This window comes from Gymnoscopelus braueri (assembly GCF_963280865.1).
Source record: "Gymnoscopelus braueri genome assembly, chromosome: 3".
NCBI lineage: Eukaryota > Metazoa > Chordata > Actinopteri > Myctophiformes > Myctophidae > Gymnoscopelus > Gymnoscopelus braueri.
Window position 1 is genome coordinate 5347490 of NC_137612.1, and position 25365 is coordinate 5372854.

The window sequence follows — 25365 nt, forward strand, 5'->3', positions numbered from 1 at the left end:
GCTGTTACTGAACAAACACTCTATATAGCATGATTATTATCTACAAAAGCTTTATTATTGGAACATAGAGCTTTTCAATGATCTTTGTTTTAACCAAAAATATCAATCACTCTTAATTTCCTTGCTCAGTGATGTTTTGACTTGGTTTGTTTCAATGCTGCACTAATTGTAAATTGCTCTGGACTACAGAAGCACATCAGCTCATTATCAAAGATATAGTCTCGTGAGCCAGACTGTTGTCTCCCACAATTGTTAAATGATTCCGTCATTCGGAGATTGTGGAATAGTTGTCTGGCTACGCGAGAATACCAAAGATATAGTAGCTCTTTGTTGATCGGAAAATTATTAGTGAATTGTGAATCTAATAAATTGGGGGGAGGGGGACTAAAATTACATCACAACTATCTTCATTATATTGGACTATTACATGGTTTTGTAGAATTCTTGGCACAAAACCATATAGTCAAAACCTCCTTTCTATAAAACGTGAACAGCATGTTTGTGTTCATGTTTGCAGTAGTTCAAAAATTGCAGATATACAGTGCTGCGCTGTGAGCTTGTATATCTGCTATTTTTTAATAGCCAATACAAAAATCTAAAATGACAAAGACGCTTTCCCAGTTCAATGGGTTAAGATAGAACATTATTCATCCTCCTCGCATGTCTTTCGGTTTTACAACTTTTTATTACATGGATTATATTTACATGATTTGGTAAAAAACAAAAACAAAAGAAAACATTTAGTTAGCAAACTTTAGTTCTGTTACAGTGTAGGCCTACAGCATTTGTCCAATGAGACATATACTGTGATCTCCCATAACAACATAACAACTCCTTAGTGCATTTTAGAGGTTGCTGGTAGTTAGCGTCTCGCTAGCTGTTCTGAAGGTACCAGTTGATCCACCTGAGGTAGTTCCTGACCTGGGTGTACACACCAGGGAAGTAAGGGTTGGCACAGCTGATGCCCCAGGACACGATGCCCTCAAAGTTACCGTTACAGACAAGAGGCCCGCCTGAATCCCCCTGCAGGACAGAAGAGGAAAAGTGCCATCGTCATTAAGCGGGTCAATTTTAAACTGCAAACTTTTTAATTTCAAGTGTACAGAGACCAGTAAGGGTCCCATTTGAACCCGTCCCATTTGAACCCCACTTTGAGAACCCCTGTCATATAGGACTGTAGATTATTAGATTATAATGGATGTTTTTATATCCACAAGGGAAAATTGTTTTGCTCAGGTCAATGCATACATTCAAGACAAGACAATACATAAATATACACCACAATTAAAACACCCAGCAAAGTACTTCAATTCTATAAAATGTAAAATTCCAAAAAACTAAATTGTGCCAAGGACCCCCAAATTGATATGTATACTCTATACTTAGTAAAACATTACCTTCTATACTTGGTGAAAATGTACCCTCTATTGTCACCATTTGACCAATGTGGCCCGGACCCCAAAATGAGTTTGACACCCCTGCTCTATACTAAGTAAAAATGGACATTGCCTCTGTACTTGGTGTGCTCTTTTTGTCCCTCTACAAAACCTTTTGCCAAAAATACCCTATCAACAACTTGTAGATGGGGGTATTGTAGAGCTTGTAGTTCGGCAAACTTTGATGAATGTTCGTTCGCCCCAGAATAGGGATGCTAAGGGTTCAAGTTCTTTCGCCCCATCCTTCCAGCTGACTCTCTTTCCTCTCCTTACCTGACAGGAGTCTTTGCCTCCAAAGCGTGACCCGGCACAGATCATGTTCCGGGTGATCCTGAAGTAATAGTAGAAGTGGCAGCTGGGGATGAAGTCCACATCCACGGCCATCAGTGCGGGGGACAGCCGGTAGCTGGAGAGCTTGGTCACCCCCCAGCCACTGACCCTACAACTGGTGGAAGCGGTCAGGGGGAGCGTGTTGGTGTCTGGAAGGGTGGCCACCTGCACCCAGTTGTTGAGGATCGCTGGCCGATCCAGCTGTGAACCAAGAGAGGTATAATTCAGTCTTATCAATTAGTTCAGTTTAACCCATTAAGACCAGAGGCCGATCCTAAAAAATGGACCCCCAAATGTAATGATTTTGGCCGCGGACCCCCATCTCAAAATATTTTGTTCCAGGGACCCACAGATTTGAGTAAAAGAGTAGTAAAAAGAAAATATATATATCAAAGATTTGCAATAAAAAAGGCACAAAAGGCCAAATGCCAGAGCAGAAAGGACATCAAATAAGTCCATGGAAATAATGAATTTAATGTTTTAGATATTTTCAAATATAAATACATAATATAAGTATAAGTGAAATAAATACGCTGTTTATTTCTATACCAATAATTTATTGGTATTACCACATTTCCAATTTTTTGTAGAGTCAAAAGTGGTTTCGTAATAACAATCAAAAACTACAAAGTAACTAGTAACTAAAGTTTTCAAATATTATAGTGGAGTCAAAAGTACAATATTTGTCTCTGAGATGTAGTGAAGTAGAAGTAAAAGTACTGAGAATTGGAAATACTCCAGTAAAGTAAAAAATAATAATACTCAAAATGATTAGTACAGTACTTGAGTAATTGTACTTAGTTACTTTCCAACATTGTCTGTTGTGTGAATTTGGGTTGCTCTAATGTTCAGCTGGTGGGCTAGAAGATGACCCATGGTCAGATACCTTGAGCAGCATGATATCGTTGTCAAATGTCCTGTAGTTGTAGTTGTAGTAGACAAGGACTCTGGAAACTCGGAACTCCTGCTCGTAGCCCTCGACCTTGCGGAATCTGTGTTCACCGAGGACCACTTTGACCAGGTGTCTCCTACAAAGACCACAGCACAAGAAAAAATTCAAGGCACATCCCACATCCCACCAGTGGTGGAAAAAATACTCACATGTTTTACTTTTAAAGTAAAAGTATCAATACTGCAAAATACTCCATTACAAGTAAAAGTTCTAAATTAAAAATTTACTTCGTAAAAGTACAAAGGTATTGGTATCAAAATGTACTTAAAGTACCAAAAGTAGAAAGTACTCATTATGCAGAATGTCCCATTTCACAAGTTTTCAAAAATATAAAATGTCTAAAACTCTTTTGAAAATTGCAGATCTACAAGCTCACAATGCATCGCATCGCGATGCATTGTGAGTAAATGTGAGTAAAATGTGAGTAAAAATAAATAAAAAGCTGTTTATTTCATAAAATTATTTATTGGAATTTACAAATGACCAATATTTGTAGAAACTCCAGAGTCAAACGTTCATTCATGCTCATCCCTGACTAATCAGTCAGTGGACTCATTTGAAGTTGGGGAGACTCACTGGAGAGTTAAAAATGGAGATGTTCACGCCAAAGCAGGAATTTCAGCGTCTAAAGGTTTTTAGACGCCATAGTCTTCTGTTGAGATGACCTGAGGCCGATTCTACAAATGCCTTCTAAATCAGTAGGCCTATAGTTCTCAAAAGTTTTTCGTGCCAAAGACCCCCAAAATTATTTATTATTATTATAATGGGTTTTTAAATAACCTTATAAATGATATCCATGATAACATTCAGGCAGAGGGCGCTGCTGAGATACATACGACCCGGTTTACCTACTGTATATATATATAAAGTGCAGTAACTCACGGTCTCCAGCAGTGGGCGGCAGACACCACCCATTGCGGGTGGATGAGGGTGGCTCCACAGAAGTGGTAGCTCCTGTACTGGAGGGAGGCCTGGTATGGGATGGAATAAGGCTCCACCTCGTGACCTCCGATGATCCTGCCTGCAAACACACCTGGGAAACACAGGGAGAGAGAGTGCATCACTTATTGCACCATGTAAGGAGAGAGATGATTGATTGATTGATTGATTGATTGATTGATTGATTGATTGATTGATTGATTGATTGATTGATTGATTGATTGATTGATTGATTGATTGATTGATTGACTGAATACTTTGCTAACAGTTTGCAAATAGTACAGTGGTACCATTATACAATGGTGCTAAAAGGATAACACACAAAGTTTCCATTGTGGTCCTGTGTATTCAATTCATTGATATGTCGATGCATAATCGAAGCATTTGCATTTTGTGCATGCATGAGGACTGTATATCGTCGACATTTCGTGTTTTTTCTTAAATTAACGCCGCATACTACAGTGTCACACAAAAGCATCAAAAGTAGCAGATCCTCAAGCTCGAAACACGGCGCGAAGCAAACCCGTTTTGAGCTTGTTGATCTGCTACTATTGCCATTTTTTTATTTGAATCCTGAAAAGTTTGGACAGGTTTCCACCCGACAGAGTCGATAAGTATTCTGTCCTAAGAGGTAGGGTTAGGGGGGAAAAAACCCTCTTTACTAAAAAAAACTCCTTACCTGTGATGTCGAGAAGACCCAGGAGTAGTGAGAGTTGAGAGATGATTTGAGCCATAGTTATCAAGATTGCTACAGTACCAACAAGAGAAACACAAGAGAACCTCATCTCAAACAGTTTGAAAGAACCTCTTCCCATTTTCATATACATTTCAAGGACAGATACTGTATACATTTAATTATCTTGTAGATCTGTTATTTTCACTATTTTTGCATGACACTGTTGTGTAAGGGCTTAAGTAGTTAATAAATTCATTGACATATTAGGTTTCCACCCGACAGAGACTATATATATATATATATATATATATATATACATATATATATATATATATATATATATATATATATATATATATATATATATATAGTGTAAATAGTGTAAATATCAGATCTACAAGCTCACAATTCGTAAATATCAGATCTACAAGCTCACAATTCGTCGCAATGCGAGGCGTTACCTGCGAACTTCACCTTGACATTTCGATTCCCCAAAAACTACAAAACATTTCAGATCTACAAGCTCACGTGTCACATCACAACCTATGTATGTGAGCTTGACCTTGCCATTTTATAGCACGACGTGACACCTTGTGAGCCTGTAGATCTGTTATTCTCACTATTTTAGATTGACACCGTTCTGTGCGATAAAGTACTAGGGCTTAAATCGATTTAGTTGATTAGAAGTTTTTCGCATTGATTTGTCATCAATATAGATGAATCGCTAAGAAGATCATCAATGGCTGCAGCCCTATGTCGTTGCTGTCGGGCAGAAACCTCTTATCTCCATATTTCAACTTTTTGTATTTTTTCCTGAATTAAAAAAGCATCAAAATTAGCAGATCCCTTCGTGTCGCATTTCTAGCTTGTAGATCTGCTATACTTTTGATGCTTTTGAATTTGAATCCTGAAAAGTAACAGACATCTTTCCACCCGACAGAGACGAAATTCAACACAAATCCTTATTGGTTGCCTTACCTCAGCAGTCAACTGAAAAATAAAAACAAAAACACTGCTAGAGCTGGTCAAATCCCACAGAGATGCATTCACACGCTCACACTCGCACACACAAACACGCACACACACACACACACACACACACTTGCTCAAGTTCCTCTCACATCCCAGACATAAGGTTTGGTCACTTTTATACTGTCGCTACATACCTGCACACACACTCTTATTGTATACGTATGCATGGCTTTGCCATGTAGTGAGGTAACTCTCTATGTCCCCCCCCCATCTTTCTCCATTTCACACACACACACACACGCACACGCACACGCACACGCACACGCACACGCACACGCACACACACACACACACACACACACACACACACACACATGAGAGATACAGGTGTGTCAGAGTCTGAGATACAGGTGTGTGCACGCACGCACGCACACAAAGCGAGGAGACTGACCTAGTACAGCACATGACAAAAGCCACTGTCGTCTTCCTCTTTATTAGGCCCCTCCCCTCTGAAGCCATTGTTCACCTGCATTCATGCTATTGTCTGCTAAACTAATAGGAGAAGAGGGAGTGAAACTCAACAAGCGCAAGCTGCCCAAATGACAGAACATGTTCTCCAGACATACTGTTGTGTGTGTGTGCGCGTGTGTGTGTGTGTGTGTGTGTGTGTGTGTGTGTGTGTGTGTGTGTGTGTGTGTGTGTGTGTGTGTGTGTGTGTGTGTGTGTGTGTGTGTGTGTGTGTGTGTGTGTGTGTGTGTGTGTGTGTGTGTGTGTGTGTGTGTGTGTGTGTGTGTGTATTGTTGTGGTCTGCTGATGTGTTGGGAGGGCGGGGGGGGGGGGGGACAAAAGCTTATTGCATTTTGTGCAGTGGTGGAAAGTAACTAAGTGTATTTACTTAAGTACTGTACTTAAGTACAATTTTGAGGTATTTGTACTTTACTTGAGTATTTCCAATTTTCAGTACTTTTACTTCTACTCCACTACATCTCAGAGGCAAATATTGTACTTTTACTCCACTACAATTATTTGAAAACTTTAGTTACTAGTTACTTTTCAGATATAAATTATGATATTATAAAACATACATTAAGCACTTTAGCCCTGTTTTATACCTAGGCTATTTGAAAATAGCAGATCTACAAGCTCACAACGCGTCGCACCGCGACGCGTTGTGAGCTTGTAGATCGGCTATTTTCAAATATTTAGTACTTTTACTTTTGGTACTTGAAGTACATTTTGATGCCAATACTTTTGTACTTTTACTCGAGTACATTTTTTATTCTGGACTTTTACTTGTAACAGAGTATTTTTATATTGCAGTATTGGTACTTTTACTTAAGTAAAGAATTTGAGTACTTTTTCCACCACTGATTTTGTGATAGTTATCAATCTGCTGTTATAGCTGCTCAATCCCAGAATCAACCTGCGTGATCCAATATGGAGGATACTCACAGATCGGTTCACACCGAACTCTATAGCATCTCTGTCGGGGGTCTAAAAACTATTACTTTTCAGGATGCAAATAATTTTTTTGCAAAAGTAGCAGATCGAGCAAGCTCAGAAACTCAAAAAGTACGACCCACTGCACTAATCATGTTTACATGTCATGGTTGGTCTCCACCCTTTTCCATCACCTCCCCAGGTGTCTCTCATTTACTGTAGGTTCCCATGGACTTTTCTCATCGTTATTAAAGTTCCCACGGCTTGTCATAATACTCTGTACAGGTATTGGCAGGTTTCAACATCACTCGTGTAGGGTAGCTTGGGGGACCACACAGATAACAGCTGGTTCCCTCGAGGTGCCAGCCCAAACGTGAGGGCGAAAGGTGATACAGCACGCTCTGCTATCTCCCGTGCAGGTGCCAATGTGAGACGGCAAACAGGAAGTATGTGTTCAATGTGTGTGTGTGTGTGTGTGTGTGTGTGTGTGTGTGTGTGTGTGTGTGTGTGTGTGTGTGTGTGTGTGGGGGGGGTGTAACCAGGGAATAGTCTGAAAGAAAATAAAAGCATTGATTCTAATCAAAACCTGCTACTTGTCTAAGTGAGCGCCAATTCAAAACACTTTTGTGTTGTTGACAATGTTGTCTAAAAAGCTTAAACGTTGTAGATTGAATTCATCTACAAGCTCACAAAGCGTCACAATAATAATAATAATAATAAACTTTATTTGTATATTCATGACATGAAATGCAGCTCAAAGTGCTTTACAGAGCAAGAATACAATTACAGTTAGAACCAATTTAACAATAAAGCAAACTAAATAAAATAAAAGCAAAGGCATAAAACAACATTAAAATAGGCAATACAGTGAGGAATTAAAAATCAACCAAAGAATCAGCTAAAAGCAAGAGTGAAGAAATAGGTCTTGAGCTGTGCTTTAAAGCTATCGACAGAGGCTGCCTGTCTTAAGTGTAATGGGAGTTTATTCCACACTGTCGGTCCGTAAAAGCAGAATGCTGCTTGCAATGCAACGCTTTGTGAGCTTGATCGGATATACGTAGAATAGGGACTCTGGGATTCTTAGCACTGAGGATTTGACTGTATAGGCTGTATTTCATTTCTTTATTGTTTCTTTGACCTAACAAACCAAACGTTCAACCCGTAGGTAGGTATACGCAGTGGTGTAAAGTAACTAAGTACATGTACTCAAGTACTGTACTTTTTTTTGGGTATTTTTACTTTACTAGAGTATTTCCAATTGTCTATAGTTTTACTATAGACAATTATATATACAGGCAAATATTGTACTTTTACTCAACTACAATTATTGTTTGATTGAATTATTGAATGATTATATTATAACACATACATTAACCACTTTAGCCCTATTTTATACCTAGGCTGTGAATACTTTTGTACTTTTACTCAAAATGAATGTTGAATTCCGGACTTTTACTTGTAATACATTGCAGTATTGATACTTTTACTAAAAATAAAAAAACATAAAACAACAAAAAAGTAAAACATTTTAGTACTTTTTCCACCACTGGGAAATACGTGAGAAGGTGAACGGTGAACGGCGAGTCATGTCAGCTGCTACCAAGGGCCCCACGCAAAGAAATGCCTAGATTTGCAGTTTTTTTCTAAAACGAGAGGCGTGTGAATCATGCAACCCGAGTATATCTGAGAGGACTGGGTTAATCCCAGGCCAGGAAATACCTGGCAGTGTGGGAGGGAGGCCACATGGAGCTGCTATAAGCTCTCCCATTCTGTCAGGTTGAAACATCAATTATTCAGCCCAGCTTTCTAAATGTGGGACAAGAGAGAGAGAGAGGAGATCAGCCGTGATTTTCTTCCCATGCTGCCTGGGGAATATTTTGCTGACTCGCATGATATCATGGTCGCCATGAAGGCTGATGATGTAGTCCATGATCATTGATGATGATGATGATGATGTGTTCATATTATTATAGACATTGATTCACTTTGTGATTGAACATCCATATCGTCTCTGTCGGGTGGAAACCTCATTATGTCCAAAACTGTTACTTTTCAGGATTCAAATTCAAAAACAGCAGATCTACAGTACAAGCTCAAAACGCGTCACTTCGCACCGCGTTTCGAGCTTGCGGATCTGCTACTTTTGATGCTATTGTCCAACCCCAACCCCTAAAGCTTCTTCTTCCTCTGGTCTCAGCTAATGCCCATCGGGGTCGTCAGCGGATCATCTGTTTCCATCTGGTTCTGTATTCTGCGTCTTCTTCCTCTGTGACTCCTGCCACCTGCATGTCTGCGTCTTCTTCCTCTGTGACTCCTGCCACCTGCATGTCGCATCCATAAACCTCCTCTTTGGCCTTCCTCTGCTTCTCCTCTTACCTGCATGGAAGCTCCATCTTCAGCATCCTTCTCCCATTCAAAGCTCCCCGGCTCTGCAAGTTCGGCATTGGAGACTCAGCTTCTGATGCTCTTCATCGACATCTCGCCATCGATCACTCGGCACAGAAGACTCAGCATCGACGACTCGCCTCGAAGTCCCTCGCCCTTTCCATTCATTTGGTTTCATTAGTTTCATCGGTTCTCTTCAATAAAAAACTCTATAACGGCATTAATTGTGGTCCTTGCTAGTGAAAAAAACGTTATAAACCCCCCTTTCTTCTCTTGTGAGGGCCAAGACAATCGTCCCCACAATGTCTATTCATCTAATTCTGCTATACTTGTGGGGACATTTGGCCCACACAAGTATTGCGAAACAAGTGCACACACACCCACAGGCGCACGCACATGCACACACACACACACGCACGCGCGCGCGCACACACGCACACACACACAGAGAGAGCAGGCCGTTGAGACATTTCAGCAGGCAGGGAGGATAAGCTACAGTGTTGACAACACAGACAGGGGGCTCGCTGATACAGTATGGAGGAACCAGCTCCCTGCTGGTTACCATGGGAACAATGCAAGGCATTTAGACGAGTCAGGAAGGAGAGTTGTGACAGCGAAGGATACCTCATGAAGGTGAACTTTGTTCTCTCTCTCTCCCCTCTCCCTCCCTCTCTCTCCCTCTCTCTCTCTCTTCCCTCCATCGTATCGTTGCTGTCGTGCAGAAACCTCTTATCTCCATATTTTTTACTTTTTGTGTTTTTCCGTAAATTAACGCCCCTACTTGATCGTACCACAGCGTCACAGTCACGAAAGCATCCAAAGTAGCAGATCGATCCGTTCGAGCTTGTAGATCTGATACTTTTTCTGCTTTTTGAATTTGAATCCTGAAAAGTCACAGTTTTTTGTTTGTTTTATTTTTCAGGAAGGGAGACATACTCCTGTTTCATTCACACACACACACACACACACACACACACACACACACACACACACACACACACACACACACACACACACACACACACACACACACACACACACACACACACACACACACACAACCTGTGTGGTTGCCGTGGCGAAGGGGGAAAGGAGATAGTATACACAGTAGAACAACAGTGGTCGTGTGCATGGCGGGGGTCAACCTTCTGCTATGGTGTACTACCTACTAGACTAGAAGACATCTCTCTCACACACTCCTGTCTCCTCTCTCTCTCTCTCTCTCTCTCTCTCTCTGCAACCCAGAGTGGTGTTCACTTCTTCCGTAGTCGGTGTCGTGATGATGATGATCCTGCTGCCGGCGTGTTTGTGCTGCATGCTGCTGGAAATGTTGGCAGTGGACTGTGAGTAAATAAATACAGTATATTATAGCAGTAGCTCACCCAAAAAAAAAACGTATTTTCTATCTATTACACACCCCATGAAGTCTTGAATTAATGGAGATTTTGTTTTTCTTTTTGTCACACTCCTGAGCCAATCATTTGAGACTCAGTAGGAGACTCAGTAGTCATCAAATTACTGGCCTAAGAATGTGACCAAAAAAAAGAAGAATTTCCATGAATTCAAGGCTTAATTGGGTGTGTAATTGATAGAAAATAAGTCATTTTTGAATGACCTACTCCTTTATGGGATCTCCATGCCGTAAAAAAAGATTTTGAAGCGTTTTCACGTGTCATGGAGAAAAATAGCAGATCTACAAGCTCAAGCTTGATTGCTGGGCTGCTATTTTTGCTATTTGCCGTATAGGCCTTACAACCAGTGGTGGGGAGTAGCTAAGCACATCTACTCAAGTACTGTACTTAAAGGTAGGGTATAAGTGATTTTCTTTGGTTACAATAAGTGTTAAATAGCTCTTTATTCTGATAGTAGCCTACAGTACTCATTGCTATAGAGTGCATTTTCAGGTCAGGATACCAATTGTATCCAATCAGGATAGAGAACTCAGTCAGGATACAGATTAATCAAGTGAAATTGGAAGTGATGACATAAAGAAATGAGCAGACAAAATAAAGTTAATAAAGTATTCAATCAAACAATCAATCTTTTTAGGAAGGTAGATTCTAACGTTCAAAGTTCAAGTAATTTTCCTAAACAGTGTGAATAATAATAAATATAAAATAAGTTAGTGTACACAAATGGAACACAGTCGGTCAGTTTGTTTACAGAGCATAGGAAGGACTTTTCTTGCCCTTTTCAGTTAAGACTTCACTGTATCATAATGGTTTATGATTAATTCAGGATTTCACGCCCACCTCGACTAAATGTATTCAAAGTTCACATAATCGTTGCTGGCAGGCAGACACCTCGTATCTCAAAATTTCAACATTTACATTTTTCCGTAAATTAACGCCCTACTTCATCATCATACACGAGTGTTGTACAGAAAATAGTGAAAATAGCAGATCTACAAGCTCACAACAGCTACTTAATTCTTTTTTTTTTAAATAATTAGTAACACTTTTAGTCATACAAGGTTTCCACCCAACAGCGACAATAATATTTAACGTATATATTTTGAGTGATGATAATAGTACAATGTAGGAGTTTGCCCACTGTGGGTGGGAAAAGGCCATGTGGACTCACAGTACAGTACAGTAAGTGACTATTATAATTCCTATAATGTCTCTATAGCCTGAGGCCAATGTGCAGACAGTATAGTTGAGTTGTTGCATAACCCCGCAGCAGGGCAAAAAGCCCTTTCTGTTTCAAAGCTCGGGATGACTAGGCGACACTATAAGGTCGGGGCTATATTAGATTACCTTCATTACACAGTGCGCCTCCCAAGTGACAGAAAAGCGCTAATTGTTAGCCAAGGTCAATGGCCTTGAGAGGAATTATAGTTCTCTGCACTTTTTTGTGTCCTCCAATTGTTGCTTGAAAGGCTCTCTTGATTTATATGGCTTTTTTGACCATTGACAAAATGCTTAGCAATTACTAGTGGAGTGGCTCCTGTGTAGGATTGTGTAAGGAGGATTTTGAGGAGAGAGACCGCTTCGGGTTTGGGTTACGAGATTATGTCAAAGTTCTCTAAAATTACGAAACAGAGATGTGTCTCTATATACAAAGGCTGGCTCAGACACCGCACTCGGTTGCATTTCACTTGGAAAAAGTTCCCACCACACCTTAAGCCTATAGGTTACTTTTGATGTAATATTGTGAAATGCTGGTAATTTTTCTTAATCTTATTATGTAATAATATGGTCTAATGGGCCTACTTTAATCATTTAGGTAGAGGCCATGATTAAGCCTATCAGGGTTATTACTGCACTGTGTCACTTCTTATTTTCAAATATAAATCATTTAGTTGGAAAAACAATTGCCTTGATACTTTCCGTGAAGGACACAGTCTTTACACAAAGTAAACTAAGCTACTTACCATGACTTTTAAACCAATTTCGATATACTTTACAATTATTGTTTTAATCATTCTAATTTGGCTAGGTGGTTTAACATATTATTCTGTGGTCTGACAATTTTTTTAAAACATAAAAATACTGATAATAAACTCATACTGGGTTAGGGTACTACCCTTGCAATTAGAACTGCAGACTCACTCCCAATCGAGTTTTTCGGAGGTATACGACGATCATTCCCCGCACGACATGCACGTGGTCGTGGATATACGCTACTGTTTTCAATGGATGACATTTTTGTAGACTGTATTTGCTTTTTTTCCCCAAAAATCTGCGTATTTATCTACGTATACAGCGTAACACGGTAGAACACACCACTGCTTCCAATCTTACGCCGTAATCTGAAGACTCAACTCTTCAGACTCCACCTTAGCCCGTAGCACTTGCCCTATAGCCTTGACGACCTTGCAGTCTTATGCAAAGGCTAAAATGACATATGGATAGCATGTTATATAGACAGATGCCAGGTCCATTTGTATACCTCATCTGGCATCCTAGTGTGTGCATAGTTTCAATTTACAGATTATCGAATTTTTGGTTGTCTACTGTTTAGACTGATGATAGGTTCTTGGTTTACCTATGATCCTAGATGACTGTCTGTGCATTTAATGTATTACCTCGTGTATACCTAACCTTGCTTACTGTAAATCGCTCTGGATTAAGAGCATTTGCCAAATGCCTAAATTGTCAATTGTAACTGTTTACGGGCTCTTTAACCAAATAACCATTACAACAGCCTTTCCAACAACCGCTGCCCATCATTTTTTTCCTGCGTCGTTGTGGAGTTCACAGTGTGTTTGTGTGTGTGTTTCCTCCTCCACACAGGCAGGTTGCCCATGCAGCAGCAAGGCCGTATAGTGGGGGGCTACACGCCTGCCCCCAACTCCATCAAATACATGGTGTCACTGCAGAGCACCAGGGGACAGCACTTCTGCGGCGGAGCGCTGGTTCACAAGTACTGGGTGCTGACCGCAGCACACTGCAACATTGGGTAAGTTGAGTCACGGTTTCAAAGTTTCAAAGTTTTTCTTTATCGTTACGTATTGTGTACAGCAGTGCACCAAACTGGGGGTCGGCGGTGGCCAGTGGTGGAAAAAGTACTCAAATACTTTACTTAAGTAAAAGTACCAATACTGCAAAATAAAAATACTCTGTTACAAGTAAAAGTCCAGAATTAAAAACTTACTTGAGTAAAAGTACAAAAGTATTGGCATCAAAATGTACTTAAAGTACCAAAAGTAAAAGTACTAAATATTTGAAAATAGCAGATCTACAAGCTCACAACGCGTCGCGATGCGACGCGTTGTGAGCTTGTAGATCGGCTATTTTCAAATAGCCTCGGTATAAAATAGGGTTAAAGTGGTAAATGTATGTTTCATTATATAATAATTTATATCTGCAAAGTAACTAGTAACTAAAGTTTTCAAATAAATGTAGTCGAGTAAAAGTACAATATTTGCCTCTGAGATGTAGTGGAGTAGAAGTAAAAGTATTGGAAATTGGAAATACTCAAGTAAAGTACAAATACCTCAACATTTTACTTAAGTACAGTACTTGAGTAAATGTACTTGGTTACTTTCCACCACTGGCGGTGGCGGGGGTGGAGTGGTCTCGCAGGCATTTATCTGTGGAGCCGAGTCAAACTAAATGTAATGCCTCAACTCCAACATTCCAAGTGCGTCACGTCCGCCCCTCGGCCTGTGGACTTTGACTGTCCTTTTTAGTTTGGGACTTATTAGGCCTTTGTTACTGTTGTTCTGTATTAGTCCTGTATTTCTGTTATTCTGTTGTTGCCTTTTTGCCTTGGTGTTCCGTATCTTATTTTGTAGTATGTTCTGTGCCTTCCTAGCTGCCTTGTCTTACCAGTCTTGTGATTTGTCTGTGTTTCCACTTGTGTCCTCTTAGTCCCCCAGCCTATCCCAGTGTTGATCGTCAGTTGAGTTCACCTGTGTCCTGTTATCCCTGTGTCTATTTAAGCCCTGTGTGCTGTGTATCATCTGAGGTTTGTTGGTTGGTTGTTCCCTGGCTAGTGAGTCGGCGTGTGAATGTACCTGAGAGTCCTGTTATTACCTGCCTTCGTTTGCCCTTTTATGGAAGAACCTTTGTTTAGTTAATAAACACTTTTAAGTTCACCTGTTCTGCCTCCAGTCGCCTGCTTTTGGGTCCTCCTCCGTACTCGCTCGTGACAGTCAGGGTGGGGGGGTCACCAGTTCAAATATGATTATTTTGGGGGGTCACGGCCTGAAAGGTTTGGGAACCATTGATGTTCAGGCAGTGGTACTCACAGCCACAACACTAGACATAGCAAACCATGATCTGGTACCACTCAAATTTAGAACAAACTTTATCATTCTACTACTCTACCACCGAAATATGGAATGCCCTGACACCCTCTATTAAACTAATTAAAGGATGTGTAACACTGGTTATTTTCTAAATTGGCCGGAGGTAAATGTAATTTTTCCCATCTCTTTTGTAGATAATAATAGTGTTTGTATTTGACAAGTAGCAGATATACAATCTATACATCTGTGTAATCTGTACACGATAATATGTGTGCTTGTTGAAAGCTGAAAAGAGACCTGTGCCGGCCAGTGTCCTTGGCATTGTTCAACACACAGGCTGCTTCCTGACCCCGTGCAGACAGACAGGCAGTCAGTCAGGGGACGTTGGCATCCAGTTCATTAACACAGAGATTCAACTCGACCTTTTTCTATTGCATTCTATTTTACCGCGTCATCAGTGTATGCCATCCGTCCCCTGGGTGGGGTTGGCGAAAGGGCCTTTCTTTTTTCACCCAGTGCCAATTGCCTATGTACTCCTGGGCGCTACTCTCCCTCTGCCAGCCTGGGGAGAGCCCAGAGCTGAGCTCATGCCTCCTTCAATGCATGAGAGCTATAGCAAGCCGCTTCTTATCACCTGACAGGGGGGAGTTTCCCCGGTAGGACGTAGCGCGTGGAAGGAACACGTTATTCCAACCAGTTCCTTTCCCCTCCATCAGGCGCTCCAGAATCAGGATTACTGCATGTTTTTTGTTAGGGTATACCTCCTACCCTAAGGGACACGGGGAGAACATGCAAACTCCACACAGAAAGGCCCTTTCGCCAACCCCACCTAGGGTATGGGCACTGATAACGCGGAGGAGAGGACACGCCCCCCCAGCGCCCACAGCGTCCCCGGTGGGAATCGAACCCAGGACCTTCGAGCTGTGAGGCAACGGCGCTACCGACTGCAGGCGCCACCGTGCCCCCAACTCAACCTTTTTCTATTGCATTCTATTTGACTCTGTTTCACCACTGATCTGAGTACATGTTTAACCACTTAAACCCCAGCATCACAACGCATTGTGAGCTTGTCGATCAGGCCAAAGCTTTCCCCACAATAACAGAAAACATAAAAAGACACTATATAGAGCCCTGAGGGACTCCAGTCAGCCATATAGGGTTTAGGTGGTTAATGCTTAAGGGAGCTTGTTTCAGCCACATATATATGCAGTGCCATGTGTACAAGAGTGTATAACATGCTTACACACAATGTGTTTTACTTACGCAGATGGTCTACCAGATGTTTGTACTGTATGTTCTCTTGGTTAAATCGTGCAAGTCGCACGGTCGTGATCTTAAGCTGTTTTGGAAACGTTTTTGTGTGTGTGTGTGTGTGTGTGTGTGTGTGTGTGTGTGTGTGTGTGTGTGTGTGTGTGTGTGTGTGTGTGTGTGTGTGTGTGTGTGTGTGTGTGTGTGTGTGTGTGTGTGTGTGTGTGCGTGCGTGCGTGCGTGCGTGCGTGCGTGCGTGCGTGCGTGCGTGCGTGCGTGCGTGCGTGCGTGCGTGCGTGCGTGCGTGCGTGCGTGCGAGCGAGCGAGTGTGTGTGTGAGCGTGTGAGCGTGTGTGTGTGTGTGTGTGTGAAAAAAGGGAAAGACAGAGATATTATTATTATTGTCCAATTACAGAAATTGTTGCTTTCAGGCAAAAACCTCCTATCTCTATATTCAACATTTTTGTAAATGTATGCCCTATTTGACCATACAGTGTCACAGTCACACTAAAGCATCAAAAGTAGCAGATCCACAAGCTTGTGAGCTTGTAGATCTACGGCTTTTGCTGTTTTTGAATTTGAATCCTGAAATTAACAGTTTTGGACGAGGATGAGGTTTCCACCTGACAGAGACGATATGGGGTACGTTTCTATCCTATCACAGTCGCCCCCAGCCCTCAGACAGTAAACCATTGTTCCTTCGACAGACAGACACTTCTAGTATTTAAACTACAGTGTAAGGACATTGTTACAAAATATGGATAGGATGACATTTTATTAATCCCCCAGGGGGGAAATACAGCATCAAAGAATGAAAAATGAGAACAAAAGGGAACAACAATACATACAGCAATAAACTGTACTTGTTCACAGACACACACACACATGCATGCACACACACACACACACACACACACACACACACACACACACACACACACACACACACACACACACACACACACACACACACACGCGCACGCACACTAGCACGTACACGCGCACGCACGCACAATAATGTTAAAACAATAACTTGAATCTGGGTGCTCCATAGAATGAATTAGAATCCACTTGTCCTCAAAATCTTGTTTGAGTTTGTAACTGGGTCACACATGTTTAAACAGAGTTTTCTGTATTTCTGAAAAAGTTAATTTAGGGACCAGTCGAAATTTACAGAAGGGGTGTCTGGAGGAAAATAGGGGAGGGTCATGCCTTTCTAATTTTAGTACAAGGGAGGGTCAGCTAATTTTACTTTGAATCCAAGGGAGGGTCATGCAATTTTGAATTGATAAAAGTCCGTTTTTTATATACCTTTTAGTAGAGCAGAACAGTGGTCAATGACCCCTCTCTATTTCAAATGATACAAAGGATTCAAATCCAGTAACACCTTGGACAAGGACTTAGACAGGGGCCATTTTCGAATTGCACAAGTACAAGCAAGCTCATGCGATTGATATGGGCACATTTCCTAGAAATGATGACTCAACCAGGTAAAAGGTAGTTCCCCTTGAAATTCTAACTCCCATTTCTGTGGAAGTTCTTGAAATTCTAACTCCCATTTCTGTGGAAGTTCTTGACATCCGACTTCCAAGTAACTGACAACATTGATGCGTCATCATACATCAAATAAAAGCCTGTATTTACCTTGATGTACTAAAACCTCCCTTATATACTTTGCGCTGTGTGCGTGTGTAAAACTGTCATCCTTGAGTTGAATTTCCTTTCTGTTGTCATGCACATTAACAGTATCCACCATCGATAAAATAAAATATAATACAAATCTTCACTTTCCTACATTACTAAATGCATGGTCAGGGACCACATGCAATACCTCCATGGACCACCAGTTGAAAACCCATGATGTAGGCAACAGTGTAGTCACTGTAGTTAATAATTATGGGATTCAATGGGTTTCCCACATGTAAGTTTAGAACACTGTCCATTCTGCTACCACTACAGACACTACACTGTGCATTTAGCAAGACTGACTACAGTAATGTTCTAATCAATGTGGAAAGCAAAACATCGGACATATTATCAGTTTTATGTCATGTTGTTGTATTTGATGGGGAGGGTTAGGGGTGTCAAGATAACACTAATTTCACGATACATACATGATGTTGGGCATATGATATCGATATGATACATTATTAATGTTCTTTTCTCATGTATCATCAACATTGGCCATCATCTTTAGTTTAAAATAACAATTATAAAGCACTTTAAAAACAATTACAAAGTGCTTTGTACACACAAATAAATACATTTGTGCAAGCTTAAGGGAGAAGTGAAGTTCTCACTAACTATAAACCCATTGTTTCAGAGGACAGATAGACACTAATATAACAAATATAATATAATATAACACTGCATAACTATAAATTCCACAAACCTCATATTTTTGTCACCTGGACTTTCCGAACCAAGTGCAGCCTAGTTATTTCCAACAGCTCAAAAACAATCTATAATACCAGATACAGTATAATACCATGTAAACAATCGATTAGATGTAGGCCTATTTGAGAGTGCAGAGGCATAACTGCTTTGATGCATGTCACATTAACGAGTTTCATTTCTCTCCAAAATATCTTGAATATGATTAATAATTACTGTGATTATGATAAGCTTTACATTTCGTATCATACACCATACAGTAAGAACTCCTATGACTTTCACCGGCAAAAAAAAGAAAGAAAATAAAAATAATTAAAAAAATATTACGATACAGTATGACATCTTGACAATACCTATCGTCACATTTTAATACCACGATAGGCTATATCGTGGGACAGTATATCGTGACACTCCTATAGGCGGGGAGGGTTAATCTTTGTTTTTTAATCACTTTGGGAGGGTCATTGATTTTTTTTTTTAGTCAAAGGGAGGGTCATGGCATTTTAGATCAGGGCACATACATTTTCTCCAGGGGTACCCTTCTTTAAAAATTGACCTGTCCCTTAGCAAAAGACAGACCAAGAATGTTTCAAATGTTTCATTTATGTTACGACCCCTTTGTCTAGGGTAAAAAGTAACATAAATATGGAAGAACAAAAACTGAATTAAAAACTGAAATGTTTTATTCTTTCAGCTGCAGCGGTTTTAACATGAAATTGTCACATGATTGACTTCAGGGTGAAGGTTCACAATAGTTAAAAACATCCTGTGCTAAACCCCTAACTTAACTCCTAACCAAAAAGAAATAACCAAAAGACAATGGCTAAATACACAGGAGAAAACAGAAGGGACAAAGCATAAATTAATTAACCAAACTAAATATTGTTTTGTTTCATTTTGTTGCCGCTTTTTTAATATCTGCATTCATCCCTTTTATCTGTACTCTCTCCTTTATCAGGGAAGAGCACATGATGGTGGTGGCAGGTGACAACACCATAGGTTTCTATGAGGGAACGGAGCAGTACTCCAAACCCCACAGGCTGGTCGTACACCCTCTCTACAACAGCAGCACCAACAATGCTGACATTATGCTCATCAAGGTACAGTATATATACTGTATACTGTATACTGCAGAACCGTGCTTCTCAAAGTGGGGTCCTTGGGGTATTGATGCCAATACTTTTGTACTTATACTCCAGGAAATTTTGAATACCAAACTTTTACTTGTAACAGTTTTTTTTACATTGTGGTATTGACAGTGGTGGAAAGTAACTTAGAACATTTACTCAAGTACTGTACTTAAAGGTTTAATGACATTCACTTTTACACCACATTCAAAGTCTTTGTCCTGGTCCTTCAAAAGTGTACAAAAAGTTTTAAGTGAAAATTCCATTCCAGTGATCCATGGCAGGTGTTTTTCTCTCACATTTCTAAAGCCTTTTCAACTGCAATGAAAAAATAAATCTTTGCCTGCGGGTGTCGCTGGTGAGGGATTTTGCCTGTCAATCATCGCCTCTGCTCCGCCCCCCCCAAAGGAAAGGATAGGGGAGGGGAGGGGCGAGGAGGAGAGTGGGCGGGATTAATCGACTGTGACCTCACTGTCGAAGGGCCAAGCTCAGATTACTTTTCAGCCTAATTATTCAGAAAACCCCAGACCACAGAAAATCCACTGAATGTTCTAAGTTCAGGTTTTTTGGGTGTAATTGAGGTCATAAAACCCCAAATAAAACATTGAAAATAAAAAAAGTGAAAATGAATGTCACGATACCTTTTAGTACAATTTTGAGGTACTTAATAATAATAATAATAATACATTTTATTTGTATTGCACTTTACATTTGAAACAAACGTCAAAGTGCTACAGTACATAATAAAACAAGATAAAGATACTTTTACTTTACTGGAGTATTTCCAATTTTCAGTACTTTTACTTCTACTCCACTACATCTCAGAGGCAAATATTGTACTTTTACTCCACTACAATTATTTGATAGCTTTAGTTAATAGTTACTTCAGATTATTATCACAAAACACACATTAACCACTTCAGCCCTACATACATTTCGGCCATTTGAAAATCGCGATGGCATGCGACGCATTGTGAGCTTGTAGATCTGCTATTTTCAAAAGATTTGTATACATTTTGAACTTGTGAAATGGGACATTCTGCACAATGAGTACTTTACATTTTGGTACTTTAAGTATATTTCGATGTCAATACTTTTGTACTTTTACTCAAGTACAATTTGAATACATGGAATTTTCCTTGTAAGGGCGCGCTCCCACCAAGAGTTGGCTGGCCGCTGTTAAACGCAGGTTGTGCGCGGCCACAGTTTTTTGCAGCCAGCGGATTCTAAAAAACGGGAGTGTCGCGCCTGTCACTCACTTTCAGGACCCTCCCCGTAGCCCGCACCGCCTGCTGCCTTGAGCACCATGTTGCTTCCTGAGTCTTGAGACAGTCCGCCTTCCACTCACCCGATTGGATAGAGGGAGAAAATCGGCTCCTGCCTCCAGCAGTTTTATGCTTAGTCGCGGAGAGCAGATAAACGCAAGGTCTGCGCGACAAGCGGAAAAATCTGCTCTTGCGTGAATCAACGCATTTGCATTGACAATGCATTGGCAGATTCTGCAAACAGCGGCCAGCCAACTCTTGGTGGGAGCGCGCCCTAACAGAGTATTTCTACATTGCAGTGTTGATACTTTTACTTAAGTAAAACATGTGAGTACTTCTCCCACCACTGGCTATTGATACTTTTACTTGAGTAGCATTTTTTTACTACATCTTCCATCACTGCTCCTCAGTATAACTACGTCCTCTGTGTTTTCCACCTCTCTATCTGTCCAGCTGCGAGCCCCCATGGCGCTGACCAGGTACGTGTCTCTGGCCCCGCTCCCCCGACAGAGCACCTCGGTGACGGAGGGCCGCGTGTGTCGGGTGTCTGGGTGGGGCCACACCAGCCTGGCCCTGGGCGGGAGCCAGCCCAGTCCCTTCACCCTGAGGACGGTCAAGGTGCCCATTGTCTCCACCGCCAGGTGTAACGGCAGCCAGTCTTTCAATGGAAACATCACCGCCAACATGATCTGCGCCGGCTACACCACTGGGGGCAAGGACGCATGCAAGGTACACACATGCACCCGGTGCACCCAATTCGGATGCTATCAATGCATTGAATGGGAGATTATCACATATTATCAGACCATTGAATGGGTGTTATCAAGACATAGACTACCGACGGAGATGACTTTAAAAGTTCAGTTTCGGTTTCAGTTTCTGACCATAACGGAGGCGCACAGTCTCAAGTGAACTGGAGCCACATGAGGGACCACCGAGCAAGCTAAAGCGAGCGAGTTGCCGTCCCGAACGTTGCGACGTTCGCTTGAGCCTACTCAGCGCCGTCCGAGTTATGTACCGATAGGCACATAATGGTAAATCATGTTGTGGGGACTGCTCTGCCTCCGGGTAGGTCAGTATCTCCTGATTACGCCCAATGAATGGTCTGATAAATCGTGGGTAGGTCAGTATGTCCGGTAGGAGACACAAAGGAGACTCTTCGTGTCTCCTACCGGAACCGCTGCCGGTCATCAAATTATTGGCGTAGGAATGCAACAAAAAATGTAATATATCCATGAACTATCCCTTAACAATAAACTAGTTATTTGCAGTGAAAGATCAACCTTGATTAGAGTAATTTCTCTAAAACTTAAAACTTTGAAAACGTGAAGACTCAAATACCTGTACTGCTCTAAGTACTGTGAATCTCCATGAAACCTTTTTGGAAAAAAATTAAAGAATACAGAAATGGACCTTGTTCCAGAAAAAAAAATCATGTCTTTATCGGCGCATAATATTCACTTTCGGTGTGAATGTTCTCATGACACATACAAGAATATATATTTTTGTACAAAATAATGAAAAAAATAACTGTGTCAGGGCCTTATTTCCAGCGTTTCATTTTGGACACCTGCACGGAATACATGGCTTTAATTCTTTGTCCACTGCACTGGGTTCCCGTTACGGAACACCAGATCAATTAATCCCTGAGGAAGGTCACATCATTCAGCTTTTAAATAGGCTATAAAAGTAGCAAGTCTATGCCAGGTAATAGAAGTTACTAGGCTATCTTTTCTTTTTTTACATATCAAATGTATCACTGACAGGTATCTTTGTTCCATTGATACAAATACAACACAGACAACAGGATGATGCTGGGAAACCTAGTTACTTCCAACTTCCATCCTGATAGAATGCGGAAGAACAGTTCATTTTGTAGGCCGTAGGGTGCTGGTCTGGTTACTAGCCATTATTATCATCAAGGAGGTGAGTTTGTACCTATTTGGTAGCCTATTATTATATTTTTTTGGATGACAGGGAGACACAAATGTCTCATGGAAACTGAGGGAGGGTGTGGTCTCGTCCAGTGTTGCCATGTCCGCTTATTATATGCGACTTTGTGCTTCTTTATCAGTTTTAAAGTCGCTTGTAAAATATTGGTTGCGGGTGGCGGTATTTTGGGATTTGTTTCTAAAGTGTTATAGTTGCTTATTTGGGCTTCCTGTCTAATGTTGTTTAGTGGTTCTCAAACATTTTCATGTCAAAATTAATATGTATTTGTCCCTAAACCCCATCTTAAAATATTTTGTGGCAGGGAGTACCAGATTTGTCTTGCTATAATGTTTAAAAAATCTTCCAAATATTCCACATTTTATTTCAAGATTTCTTTCAAAATTGCTGATCTACAAGTTCACAACATGTCGCATCGCGACGCGCTGTGATATCGGCTATTTTCAAATAGCAGATGTAGGCTATATACTGTAGGTTTAAAGTGCTCATGTGGCGTCTATAGTCGCTTCTTTTGGGCTTGTTTTCATTGACCTATAGGTTGCTTATTTCTCTCACAAATTCTGGCAACACTGGTCTGGTCGTTGTTTGCAGGGAGACTCTGGCGGGCCGCTGGTGTGCGAGGGGCGTGTCTACGGCGTGGTGTCCTGGGGCCATGGCTGCGGCGACGCCAGGTTTCCGGGAGTCTACACGGCCGTGTCCAGATTCCGCCGCTGGATCGACTGGACCATCTACGGCTCCTACTCGCGGTGTATAAAGTACTAGAAGAGCAAAAGTACGGACGGTGGCTTATAAAGGAGTAGTACCCAAAAAATGTAGTATTTTCTATCAATTACACACCCCATGAAGCCTTGAATTCATGTTTTGTTTTTTTTGTCACATTCCTGAGCCAATGATTTGATGACTCAAAGAGTCCTACCGGAGACTCCGCCGGTCATCAAATTATTGTCTCAGGAATGTGACAAAAACTAAAAAATCTCCATGAATGCAAGGCTTCATGGGATGTGTAATTGATAGAATTTTTTTTGGAGTGAACTACTCCTTTAATGCAATTTATCCACCAGCACAAGGTTATCTTTGAGAAGATATCCTTGCTGCCGGGCGGAAACCTTGAATCTCCATATTTCAACTTTTTATGGGTTTTTTTTGTTAGTTTTTTTGTAAATCAATGCCCTACTTCGTCATATAGTACAGTGTCACACAAAAAGTAGCAAAAATAGGCGATCTACAAGCTCCAAGCTACAATCGTTGCATATTCATGACGCATGGTGAGCTTGTAAATCTGCTATTTAAGTGAAAGTGGTTAAAGTAGCACTATGTAACTTTTTTATGAATAAATTTTTTTGGTAGATTATGTTAATACGATATAGCTTATACAATTTGGGTGGTTGTATTTTTTCTCCCTGCTCTTCTATTGAGACATTTAGATCATGACCATTGACATATTATTTGACATGACCAGGTCATTATTTGACATGATCATGACATTTGACATACAAATATTGAACCTATGAAAAGTATCAACAAGGGCTTGTGACTAAAATAATAACGACATTGGATCCATTGGAACACAAATTCTATCTTCCATTTCCTGAAAAGCAACGTGTTTTGGACATACCAGGTATCCACCGGACGGACGGCGACGCTAAGGCCCCACACCCGGTCTTCCACCAGTTGAGTCTATAGAGGCCAACTTTACTTACTGACAACTTTGATGTTACCAAAGTAATGGGACGTATTGCTTTACACAGAATGTGTCCACATTAAAAATGCATTGCCCTGTGTGAGAAAGATGAGAGCCTTCTGGTGTGAAGTCATTGCATCATGTCGTTGCTGTCCTCCCACAGTGCACATTAATTGTCCAGTCATTAACATCTGCTCCTCCGTGTTCAAACAGAAGCAACAGGCAAAGTATAATAGTGACGAAGACGCAGATAGACAGATTTTTACAGTACAGTGTTACGTTCTTGCCCAAAATGGCCCTTTTAATGCCAAAGATTTACTCTCACTTAAAGGGAAACTAGGTAACTTTTAGCCTATTTTTTTAAATATATGTTTATAAATATTTTAGTGTCAAACTCGTTATGTGCTTGTTAGTGCTCTCTCCAAGCAATTAATGCATCAAAGACAGCCATCACCTTGATACCTGTCAGAGAGGGGAGGGGGGAGTGTGTGTGTGTGTGTGTGTGTGTGTGTGTGTGTGTGTGTGTGTACACACACAGAATCAGAAAGGTTACCTGTGCCTGTGCCCAAGTGGCATTGCTACTGCCCCCACTGTCTCTTGGGGGTTACAGACAGTGCTAATTAGGGGTTAGGGTTAGCCTGGCACTAGCCAGACCGGCAACGCGGATCCACTCACACTTGGAACGTATGTGAGTGAATCCACGCTATCAGTCCGGCCAATGCCAGGCCAGGTTATAGGTGAGATGTTACAGCAGGTGTTGGCGACACTAGGAGGCTCTATAGGCACTGTGGGTTGCCTCCGGGCCTGGCTCCTCCTTCGTCGCACATACATTTTAGTATTCAATCATTCGTATTAGAAAACAATTAAGATCTC

General features: G+C 41.0%; 2 protein-coding genes across 2 annotated transcripts; one reads left to right on the forward strand and one right to left on the reverse strand.

The window, feature by feature from the left end:
- Positions 1-873: 873 nt before the first annotated feature.
- Positions 874-4404, reverse strand: LOC308081735 (trypsin; the record flags this gene model as incomplete). Its single annotated transcript, XM_080423353.1, has 5 exons — positions 4337-4404; positions 3601-3751; positions 2653-2794; positions 1710-1967; positions 874-1023 (listed from the first exon to the last, which is right to left on the reverse strand). Exons 1-5 carry the CDS (start codon positions 4389-4391, stop codon positions 874-876), a joined length of 756 nt encoding a protein of 251 aa, XP_080279479.1. The 5' UTR covers positions 4392-4404.
- Positions 4405-10409: 6005 nt separating this feature from the next.
- LOC308082982 (trypsin) lies at positions 10410-23573 on the forward strand (the record flags this gene model as incomplete). Its single annotated transcript, XM_080425061.1, has 5 exons — positions 10410-10473; positions 13369-13534; positions 19428-19569; positions 21315-21590; positions 23403-23573. The coding sequence occupies 5 exons, from the start codon at positions 10410-10412 to the stop codon at positions 23571-23573; spliced, it is 819 nt and encodes a 272-aa protein (XP_080281187.1).
- Between the last annotated feature and the right edge of the window lie 1792 nt (positions 23574-25365).